The 12,456-nt window shown below is 44.3% G+C and overlaps 1 protein-coding gene across 1 annotated transcript in view; it reads right to left on the reverse strand.

The window, feature by feature from the left end:
• Nucleotides 1–11,105: 11,105 nt before the first annotated feature.
• Nucleotides 11,106–12,456, reverse strand: part of MEI4 (meiotic double-stranded break formation protein 4) — a 255,724-nt gene continuing 254,373 nt past the window's right edge. Inside the window, exon 4 of the mRNA XM_075338432.1 lies at nucleotides 11,106–11,357. Within this exon, the coding sequence (XP_075194547.1) occupies nucleotides 11,106–11,357 (252 nt within the window). The remainder of the gene's footprint in view (nucleotides 11,358–12,456) is intronic.

Genomic DNA, 12,456 nt, shown 5'->3' on the forward strand with positions numbered 1-12,456 from the left:
GATGTGGAGCTTATGGACACCGTCCCCACACCTGTTATTTTGGTGTGTGACCAGGAAGAGGTCCATATAGAGTTTATGGACAGCCTCCCCACACCTGTTGTTTCGGGGACTAGCCAGGAGGAAGTTGAAGTGGGGTTCATAGATGGCCCCACCAAGCCTGTTGTTTTGGATACCACTCACAGGGAAGTGAAAGTGGGGCTTGGGGATTACCTGCTCACACCAGTCATTTTGGAGAATGACCTAGGACAAGGACTATCTAGTCAGTTGGAAGCAGCCATCACCCACTTCCAAGCCAAGCAGGACCCTGATGTGGATCTTTCTAACATCTTTTCCAAGGATAATTCACATTCCCAGTCTCCAGCATCCACTTCTGAGCCAAGAACCGTGAGTAAGCCTAACCACACTGTGGCTATTGACTGGGGGAAGATTGATAGTAAGAAATGTATGCAAGCCCAACTCATGGACCCCACCTTAGTGCTTGTCCACAATATGGCTGCTCAACTTGGGGGAGGTAATCAGGGGGAGGTGTATAGATGCAAGCCTCTGTTGCTGACCTCACCATTAAAAAGGACAATGCCGTCAAGAGGAGAAGGATGATCGGAAGCCTATCATGTCTGGCTAATATTAAGAAGGGGGAGGAATGTGACGACATGGACACCCAATGCCTCTCATGGGTTAAAGTTTCTTAAAATTCAGCCAGACATCATTGTTCTTCTGTGTGCTATCTCATGTTTGCTTAGCTATTGTTCTCCAGACTCTTCCAGTAATCATTGTATTGTAGTTGTGTATTGCTAATGTAATTACCTTAGTAGCCATTGTCTAGTCAGTGACTTCCAGACTACATGTATACCCTCAGTCTTTCTGTAGACATCATTTGGATGAACATTGTCCATGCAGCTTGAGATTCATCTAATGGGAAAAGCGATCTTGTCCAACCAATCGATGAGGACGCAGTGTGCTCAGAGGGAGGGCTGTGGCTATAAGAGAGGACTTCTTTAAGCCACCAGGTGGTTGTTGATGGATGCTGATGGATCCAGTCTAAGCTCTTAGGAGCTGACTAGAGGATCAGGATACCCTGTGGCTTCAATCTAGGGACTCCGGTTCCGATTGACGACCATATCCACAGTCTAGGGATTTCGACTCCGGCTGCCAGGATTGTATCATCATACCAGGACTACCGAAGGAGGACACTCAGGTTGGGACAGTTCAGTCACCTGCTACAGACTTTGCAGACCTCACACAGCTTCCTAAATCTGGCATTATTCCTTTCTCGGTGGGTGCCCGCCAAAAGCGGGGTGCTGCTGGATTGGAGTAAATAGCCCTGGGACCTCTGAGGCATGGACATTCTAAATCCCTGGTGAGCCAGCGGAAGGGTGAGACTCTGTTGCCTGTTACATGTGTGTTTTGCTGGTTATGTGTTATGTGCCATTAATTGTTTGGGGATCCAATAAAGTCTAATTATGGTGGTTCCCTCACCCTGTGTTGTCTGAGTAGTGTTACGCCCACGGTTAAGGAGGCCGGCGTTCAGTTGGGATGAGCCCTGAGCCACGCTGTCTTTCTAAAGGTGGCGGGTTTTAGTGGACGAGAGCACCCACTGAGCCCCGTGTCTCCACACCCCTCATTTTCCTCTCAAATTTTTGGGAGGAAAAGTGCGTCTTATTCCTTCAAAGCAGATTACCGTATTTTTCGGATTATATCACATAAAGCAATTTTGACTTTATAAACTAAGGAAATAATACAATCCTTAGGCATATTTTTAATTCCAAACTATCATGTTTCATGTGTGGCAAGGCAAGACCAAATAGATCCTGTGGTATAAATGGTCCAAGGCATAAATGTTATCATATACTTTCCAGTGTAAATGGCAAAGTCAATTTAGCATGTATAATTGAGACAGTCAAATGCTGTAGGGCAGGACTTCTGACCCTTTTAAAAATCCAATAACCTGGACTTGGTCCTTAAATACATTACAACTAAGTACTGCCTTGATGGTAGCCTCAAATAGCTGATAGCTAAATAACTAACTGTAATACTTTAAATACTGCAGATGAGAAGTAGTTGTCAGGTGCCTCAAAGATCTTGCTGACAAATTTTAGCCAGGGTGAAATCGCAAAGCACTGCTCCATGAGTTGTGACAGTCCATCTTGAGCCTGTTTACTTACAGTGGAAGTCTTAAAGCAGCAGAAGTAACAAGGCATTAGAAATAACTATGGTTGGTGTTGTATTTATACTGGCATCGCACAGGCATGTGCAATCCTATATATATTATTGAGCTGTGACAACATAATCATTTAGAAGAATTAAGTAGGTATACCTGAGAGATATAAGACCATAATAACGTTATAACTAGTAATATGTCTTAGATATGGAACATCAGCATCCCAAATATAAATCTAGTAGTCCTGTATGCCATATGCAATACATAGACTACATAGAGTCATCTTCACCAAATAATTAATGCTTACTACTTAGATAATAGGAACAGAACCAGGTATATGAAATAGATACTGGAACATAATAAAGCTTACCACATAAATATTGGAAGAGAACCAAGTTTACTTCATAACTACGGAAGCAAAATCAAGATTATTACATTGATCCGGGACCTGAACCAAGCTTACCACATAGATATAGTAATAGAATAAAGCTTACTAAATAGACACAAAAGCATAAACAAGCTGTGTACATAGATACGAAAATATAACCAAGTTTACTATACTCATATAGATATGGTATAGATATGGTATCACGCACGTGGGTCTGGGCATAATGCGCCACAGATTGGGCTTATCCTGGAGGGGTGATTTTCACAATAGCCTTTGATGGCAAGATTGGACTTGGATGCTGGTGGACACAGGGTACCACTCCAGGGCAGTCCTCGGTACTGAAGCAGCTGACCCAAAGTGTCAGGGATGCAGATACAGGAGGACACAAAGGATGGTGAAAAATCAGCAGGCAGGAGTCGGTACAGGTGACTGATGTGACGCCCTGGACTAGCCGGGTAGTCACATACATAACAACATGCACACACACCCAACCCTAGACAGTAACAACAGTCAGACAAAAACCCTTGTTGCCTCCCTCCAGGGCCTGAGGTCCACACCAGGTGGGGTAGAGCCAGGCGGTTGGCCCCACCCACCGAGGAGTTCACAGGCCTGGAGGCGGGAAAAGGAGACAGTTTAGTTTTGGAGGTGAAAGGAGGAGGACACGAACTGCAAGTGTCTGGGTCTGAGCCCAGGCACTGACAGCAAGGTTGGCAGATGGTGGTGGCCGTCTGCAGGAGTTGGTGGAACTCTGCAGAGCCGTAAGGACCGGGACTGGGCGGTGGCTTACCGGTACCGAACCGAGGAGCGGAGTGAAGCTAAGCACACACAGGCAGGGCCATCGGACCCCGACCAGGCTTGAAGCCGCCATCAATAGTCAAATCCGAGTGTGACAGGAACCCCAGGGGTTTCCCAACAACCAAGTCCCGACAGAAGGCAACCGCTCACACTGTGAGGATATACAGCCACCGCCACAGGCTAGAGATCCAAGGGCCAGCACCTGCGGGCAAAATGGGCTCTTACGGCACCTATACGCCGGGGAGCGGACTACCGGTGGGCAACCACAGGAGTCAGAACATTAATAAAAAGGTGCAGGGAAAGACAGCCACCATCAGCCGTCCGGGGAGAGCACAACAACAACATTGCAGCCGGCTGCGGGACCCATCCATCCGGCCGTGTTTGGTTTACCAGAGACTCTGCCAGTGATTGTCTGAGTGAGTACACCAGTGCCGTCCGGCACCGTGCCGTGCTGCCCCTGCAACCCTGCACCCCAGCCATCCAGCCTCCCCGCTACACCACCGGGCCCCGGGATCACAAACCCCCTACCCACGGAGGGGACAACATCCTAGCTGCTCCCTACCATCTCTCCCGGGATCCCCGTCACCAGCAGCGGTGGTGCGCTCATCACCATGTCCTGTGGGTGGCGTCACGAACAATCTCCCTAACCAACCCATCCCTTTTCACTCACGGGTGAGGAGCGCTGCTCAAGTCCCCGGGTCCGGCCCACCGCTCGAGCCACCGAGCAGCAGCAGCAGAAGCCCCGGACCCGAGCATGGCGAGCGCGTCCCCTCCACCCGAGACACTGACAGGATGGGTTCAGAGCTGGATCTAGGCAGGACAGGTTTGGGTTCTAGTACAGACAGCAAAGATTCAGGTACAGGCAAGACGGGTTCAGGTTCCGTTACAGGCAGGATGGGTTTATTGTAGCTGTTCTGCTCTGAACCAAACATCATATTATGGGATCACCGGTGAGGTCCAAATTGCATTGGGTCTTTTAGATAAAGAGCGCTCAGAGAAAGGAAATACAGACTTGTGAGCAAAATCAGTTTCTGTTTATTTACTTGTGCACGCATAACATACCATTTACAAACCAATTGGAAGTTCACAAGTTGCCCCCCTCCTCTCAGACATACGTCAAATATGACATAGAAGTTTAAGAGACTCAGAGACTTGCATATGAGATAAGAAATTGGCTAAAAGATAGGAAACCAAGAGTAGTCATAAATGGTATGTTCTCTAAATGGGCTATACTATAGTCAGCTGTTGGGTACCGCAGGGATCTGTGCTAGGACCAATTCTTTTTAATCTCTTTTTTAATGACCTTGTGGATGGGATTGATAGTAAAGTGTCAGTCTTGGCTGATGACACCAAACTATATAGGATATTAAAAACTGACCTTGATAGTACAATATTACAAAACAATACGGATAAATTGTCAGAATGGGCACATACTTGCCAAATGAGATTTAATGTTGATAAATGTAAAGTAATGCACCTAGGACGGAGTATTCCTATAGCTGCATATACATTAAATGGAAGTAAACTCGGGACTACAGAACAGGAGAAGGACTTGGGTATTCTGATTACAAGTAATCTGAGCAGCAGCTCTCAATGTCAAGCAGCAGCTGCAAAAGCAAACAAGATATTAGGGTGTATAAAAAGAGAAATTAGATTCCGTGATCCCGACGTATTGTTACCCCTCTATAAATCCCTTGTAAGGTCACATCTAGAGTATGAGATCCAGTTTTAAGCTCCACATTTTAAAAATGACATTCAGAAGTTAGAGTCAGTTCAAAGGTGGGCAACTAAATTATCACAAGGAATGGAAGACCTCCCATATGATGAGAGGTTGAAAAAGATGGAAAAGCAATTCCGGCAGCTAAATAGGAAAGGGTTCTTTACAGTTAAAACAGTCAGACTGTGGATTGCCCTACCACAAGAAGTAGTAATGGCAGATACTATAACAGCTTTTAAAAAGGGCTGGATGAGTTCCTCAGTACACAACATTGTTGGTTATAAATTACTTAATGACAAAATATATAATTGGTGAAGCTTATGTTTTTTGGCTAAGATACAAACCAATACCTCATATATATTTGATATATATTGTTTTGCAAACTTTTATACATGATGCAGCCAAACCCCTTAATATAGGCCGTGTATACTTGAGCCCCTGTCCCTGTATGTTGCACTTAGGTAGTGTCTGGGCAACCCGCCTGATGATCTAAGGCTAGGGACCCACTTTGCGTTTTTACCTGCGTTTCTGCAGCGTTTTGAGAAGCACCTTTATAATGCCAAATGGCCTGAGTTTTGCGTTTCCATGATATTCAATGGATAAATGTGATTTCCAGACCCCACTTTGCGTTTTAAAAGGCTGCGTTTCCTTTGCATATTTTGTGGCAAAAACCATGCGTTCAAAGAAGCACCTTGTCAGTTGTTTTTGCCATTTTGGGAGCATTTTGCTAACATTGGAGTCAATGAGAATGGTCAAAAACCAAGATTCCTACAAATTCCTGCGTTTTACCTGCTTTTTCTGTGCAGAAAACATGCGTTTTGGACTTACAAAACGCATGCTTTTTGCACATTAATTTAATGATTTCATATGTCCCTTTTCACACACACATAATCCGACAATAAAATTAAAGAAAATGTATAATGTATTGCTATTTTTCCAATAAATACTATATTACCGCTATAATTTCATTATATATTTCTATTTTCTTTATAATTTATAAAATTATGTATTTAATCCTTTTTTTTCTCTTTTTTCATTATTTTTGACTGTTTTAACTTTATTTAGCAGTGTCAAGATTTACAAAATGCATCTGGCAAAAAGCAGGTGGAAACGCATGTAAAAAGCGCTGAAAACGCATCAAAAATGCGGCAAATACGCATGCATTTAAAGCCCGCTACACACGCTTCAATATATCTCACAATCCGTCGTTGGGGTCAAGTTGTAAGTGACGCACATCCGGCATCGTTTGTGAGGTATCTGCGTGTGACAGCTACATGCGATCAGGATTGAATGCAAAACCGTTGATCGCAAACACATCGTATCATTCTCTAGAATTGAGCGTTTTGTTGCACGAACCTAGTCAATTGTAACGTGTGACATCCCTCATACGATTTTGTTGTCTGATGCTATGTGCGCAGGTGTGCGCTCTGCACCGCAGCTAAAAAAAGGTCTGCTTCAGAGCGCAGCTGAAAAGCTGCGTTCTGAAGCGCCTCACAATGTCTGTCATGCACTAATCTCTGTCAGTCCGTCACTATCTCTGTCCCTCACTCTCAGTCCATGTCAGTCTATCCCCCTCTCTCATATACTCACCGATCCCCGACCCCTGGCGCTGCACGGCATTCACACTGCTCCGGCGGCTTTTACTGTTTTGAAAAAGCCGGCCGCCCATTAAACAATTTCGTATTCCCTGCTTTCCCCGCCCACCAGCACCTATGATTGGTTACAGTGAGACACGCCCCCACTCTGAGTGACAGGTGTCACACTGCACCCAATCACAGCAGCCGGTGGGCGTGTCTATACTGTGTAGTGAAATAATTAATTAAATAATTAAAAAAAACGGCGTGCGGTTCCCCCCATTTTTAAAACCAGCCAGATAAAGCCATACGGCTGAAGGCTGGTATTCTCAGGATGGGGAGCTCCACGTTATGGGGAGCCCCCCACCCTAACAATATCAGCCAACAGCCGCCCAGAATTGCCGCATACATTATATGCGACAGTTCTGGGACTGTACCCGGCTCTTCCCGATTTACCCTGGTGCATTGGCAAATCGGGGTAATAAGGAGTTATTGGCAGCCCATAGCTGCCAATAAGTCCTAGATTAATCATGTCAGGCGTCTATGAGACACCCTCCATGATTAATCTGTAAGTTACAGTAAATAAACACACACCCGAAAAAATCCTTTATTAGAAATAAAAACACACACATATACCCTGGTTCACCACTTTAATCAGCCCCAAAAAGCCCTCCTTGTCCGGCGTAATCCAGGATGATCCAGCGTCGCTTCCACCGCAGCTGCATGGAGGTGACCGGAGCCGCAGCAGACACAGCCGCTCCGGTCACCTCCATGCAGCAAATGAAGACAGCCGTGCGATCAGCTGCTGTCACTGAGGTTACCCGCGGCCACCGATGGATGCAGCGGTGGCCGCGGGTAACCTCAGTGACAGCAGCTGATCGCGCGGCTGTGTTCATTTGCTGTGTGGAGGTGACCGGAGCGGCTGTGTCTGCTGCGGCTCCGGTCACCTCCATGCAGCTGCGGTGGAAGCGACGCTGGATCATCCTGGATTACGCCGGACAAGGAGGGCTTTTTGGGGCTGATTAAAGTGGTGAACCAGGGTATATGTGTGTGTTTTTATTTCTAATAAAGGATTTTTTCGGGTGTGTGTTTATTTACTGTAACTTACAGATTAATCATGGAGGGTGTCTCATAGACGCCTGACATGATTAATCTAGGACTTATTGGCAGCTATGGGCTGCCAATAACTCCTTATTACCCCGATTTGCCAACGCACCAGGGTAAATCGGGAAGAGCCGGGTACAGTCCCAGAACTGTCGCATCTAATGTATGCGGCAATTCTGGGCGGCTGTTGGCTGATATTGTTAGGGTGGGGGGCTCCCCATAACGTGGAGCTCCCCATCCTGAGAATACCAGCCTTCAGCCGTATGGCTTTATCTGGCTGGTTTTAAAAATGGGGGGAACCGCACGCCGTTTTTTTTAATTATTTAATTATTTATTTCACTACACAGTATAGACACGCCCACCGGCTGCTGTGATTGGGTGCAGTGTGACACCTGTCACTCAGAGTGGGGGCGTGTCTCACTGTAACCAATCATAGGCGCTGGTGGGCGGGGAAAGCAGGGAATACGAAATTGTTTAATGGGCGGCCGGCTTTTTCAAAACAGTAAAAGCCGCCGGAGCAGTGTGAATGCCGTGCAGCGCCGGGGATCGGGGATTGGTGAGTATATGAGAGAGGGCTGCTAACTTCAGTTACTCAGGAGATTAGCGGTCACCGGTGAGTCTTCACAGGTGACCGCTAATCAGGACGCGACACAGACACAGCCGCAGCATCACAATGAAGTCGGGTGAAGTTCACCCGAGTTCATTCTGACAGTGCGGCTCTGTCTGTGTCTGCTGTCATCTGCCATTCAGCTCTGCTACATGGCTGTCTGTGTCTGCTGTTAGCGGCCATGTAGCAGAGCTGAATGGCAGATGACATAGTAAAAACGCATCCCACATTACACACGCTTGGCAAGTCAATAAATAAAAAAAAAAAAAAGGTGCTCAATGCATACGTCACAGAACACATGATCTAAAGGATCGCACACAAAATTGACCAATTTAACATAGACTACTAACGCTCGTGTGACAGCAAATGAACGACCAACGTGAAATCTCATAGATCCCGTATGCAACCTGGGCGTGTCACATCGCAAATGCGATTGTACAACTAATTGCAACGTGTAAAGTGGGCTTTAAGCGCTAAAATTCTGGAAAAGGCAACTTTGGTCAAATCAATTAAGTCAAAAACATGCGTTTAGAACTGCAAATAAGTGAACGCAAAGTGGGTCCCTACCCTAATAGTATGAAAGTCACTAATAGGTTGCTAGGCGGACACCGTGCACTTACATGTGTGAACAGCTCCTTCTGCAGGCCACTGGTGTGCAATTTTATCATCTAGCATCACCCCCTCCATGATTGGTAGCATGTGAGTGATTGCTTTACCTTGCACCCGTGAAGCCTCCATCATATTGAGGGGTTTGGCTGCATTCTGTCAGTGCATTAGATTCTTTGGCCTGGGCTGACTGGATCAGTTGCCCTTTTTTTGCTGTAATTATGTTAAATTTATGGGGAAGCTCTAACTCCTTTTTTTGTTTCTTTTTTTTGTCATATTCCACTGACTGGCAGAAACTAACAGCAATATGGTTGGACTTCAAATTAAGAATATAACCAGCAGGAAGAATGTATTTGAATAGACCTGCTACCTTAATAAAACCAAAGCATGGATAAGAGAAACTAAACACAAAAAAAAAAGGTAACTTTATTGTGGTCCGGTGTACAAAGAAGCCAAGCACAGACTCATAAGTTCAAATCCAGGCGCTTGACAGAGAGAATGCAGATAACTGTTCGCCAGAGCACCCACACATGGCAAGTTCCAAAAGGCAATGGTTATGTATTTCTTTTTTTCTGTTGTATTCCCATGCACCCCTTCTCACCCACAAAAGGGTATATATTTTGTGGTTTGTTATTTTTCTTGTCCTCCTCTACCATATAAACAGCTACAAATTTTAAAGAGCCATCAGGTGGCCCTCTTTCATAAATTTTGAAGTGTCATCAGGTGGCACTCACTCAAATTTTGGAAAGCCAATAAGTGGCACTCACAAATAAATTTTGGAGGGCCATCAGGTCGCACTTACTCATCAATTTTGGAGAGCCATCATGCGGATTTTACAAATAAATTTTATAGAGCCATCAGGTGGATTTTATTCATAATTTTTAGAGGGCTATCAGGCGGCCCTTACTCATAATTATTCAAGGGCTATCAAGCGGTCCTCACTTAAATTTTGGAGGTCCATCAGGTTGCCCTCAGTCATACATTTTTGAAAGGCCAGGAGGGGGCCCTCACTTATCAATTTTGGAGGGCTATCAGGTGGCCCTTGCTCACATTTTGGAAGGCCATCAAGTGGCCATCATTTACCGATTCTGGATGCCATCAGGCTGCCTTTATTCTAAGGCCATCTGGCGGTACTTCATCGTCAGCCACCACTAATTTTCCCTGTGTGCTGTTCCCACCTTATACCAGCATGTGTCCCTTTACATCCCCCATGATCTGACCAACACAGTTACTGAGAATGTTCACTTAACAACCAAAACATGGACAAGTGCTTATGGCCATAGATGCTACATTTTTCTGACGGAACTCTGAGTGAACCTTGTGGAGGCCGGAACCAAGTCGGACCCTGGGATGGCACACGTGCTATCAATGCTGAGGATTGCAGGTAATAATTCATCAAGGTTTCTTCCACCTCCTACACCAGTCCCTGAATCATCTCCTCCTCCATCTCCGAATTGTCATCTTGGAGCACGTTATCCATATCAGTCGCAAGCTTTAAGCACTGCTGCACTGCCTCTGTAAAGCAGCTTGTACCGTTCTTTCAGTGCTGCAGCAGCAATTGTGGGTTCCAGCTCCCCAACTAGTGTGCGATGTGACCACATGCTTGAGCTCCACATTACCCATGTTAACAAGGCTTTGTGAGGAGCAGAGGCAGTAATTGAATACCAGCATCCACACACAAAAAACAACACATATACATGGATGTCTGACATCTGTGAGGTTCGCCAAAACGTTAACTCACAATTCAAGAGGAAGCTTTGCATATAGACCAGGTGGAGATGGAGAAAGTACACAGGGTGCTAAATGCTGGCATATTATGATTGCTTGCCCTGAAAATGTGGCGTCCAAGTAGCAGAATACTCAAACAAGTATCAAGCGTCTTGAGCACTCCAATGCTTGATCGAGTACCGAGCAGTGCAAGCACACTCGCCCATCACTAGTAATGTCACTTAGAAAAAAGGGACATTATCTTACAGCAGATAAAGTTATTATGCATAGTTCAAATCACATTAGCACCATCACTCAATCATTAAAAAATGTGAATTTTGCTTTACAATTAAAAGAGTAAGGGAAAAGTTACACAAGAATTGAAATAAAATCATGTAAATGCGTTTCTCAATTTTATACAAACACTTTTTCAGTACCAGACAGAACTCTCAATTTTCTTCATTTCCTATGTATGTAACTAAAGTTCCCAATCTCCATAGGATGAGGCTAAGCAGTGGAAATCCATCTGAAATCTGCAGTACTGTATGGTCAAGGTTCTGCATGAACAGTTTTGTTTCTTTGTCAAATGCTTCACAATGCAATGGTTCTTGGTTTTCTTTTCTGCGTTGCAAAAGATTTTCCAATAATGTGCATAGCAAAGCCATATTCTCATATTTTATTATGTTATATTTGCCCTCGACCTGTAATAGTAATAATATAAAGAAAAATAATAGTAATAAGAATACAAATAATAATTGTGGCAATTATTGATTCATTCTGATAACATTTCATTATACATAGTATAATATTTGAGTTTTGATTACATATTGTTATCGAAAACAATTACAAGAAAAAAATAACATTTATCTTTACTGAATTATAGTAATTGTTTATTTAAATTGTATCTAAAATTGTAAAATTATTTTCTAATATAATGTGGTCTGTTAAACAGTAGAGAAGCATGTATTTCACCTAGCAGAAGTGCACTGCTCTAGTATAACTGCGTACACTGTGGTGTACAGACTCATAGTCTATCAATAGAGCCAGCACACCATTGAGCAAGGATTCATGTTTGAGTTGAGAGTTTCTGAATGGTGAGTTGTTTGAGCAATCAATGGGGTTTCAGGCATATTATAAAATCTGTAATATTACATGTTAATTCCAATACAATAACCACATTAATTGCTAAAATTGAAGGGAATCAGGTTTTTGCTACCCCATCTGAGAGCAGCATGATGTAAATCAGAGACCCTCATTTCAGCAATGTATCACTAACTACTGTAGGTTGCATGTTGCATTTTTTAATAAAATCACAGTTTTATCTATTGCAGATCTATCAGTTCTCTGCATGCTCAACTCTGTTTACAGGGAGTATGTCAGCAGGTTTTTGCTATGTAATCTGCAGACAGCATGCTGTAGTGGTTAATGCAGAAAGTTCAGCAAAGCATCTCTTATCACATTGGGTGCAGTTGTTTACATGTTTGTTTTAACTTCAAGAAATTATAATTGTTGAATAGGCACACCCACAATAGGCACACCCACTGCTGTGAGCAGCAGCCCACTGTCTATAGACTTTGTGTATAGAGAGTATGGTGTGGGCGATGGGAGCTCTTTGCGCTCTGCTTTATTGCTAAATCTAAAAACTCTGTCAGAACTGCTGCACCGGGTAAACTTAAGGCCCCGTTAGCGACGTCGTTGCGTGTGACACCTACGTGCTACTCCGAACGATCGCAAATAGGGTGAAAATCGTTGATCGTTGACACGTCGTTCAGTTTCCAAATATTGTTCATCGTTTGAAAC

This window comes from Anomaloglossus baeobatrachus, chromosome 3 (assembly GCF_048569485.1).
Source record: "Anomaloglossus baeobatrachus isolate aAnoBae1 chromosome 3, aAnoBae1.hap1, whole genome shotgun sequence".
Taxonomy (NCBI): domain Eukaryota; kingdom Metazoa; phylum Chordata; class Amphibia; order Anura; family Aromobatidae; genus Anomaloglossus; species Anomaloglossus baeobatrachus.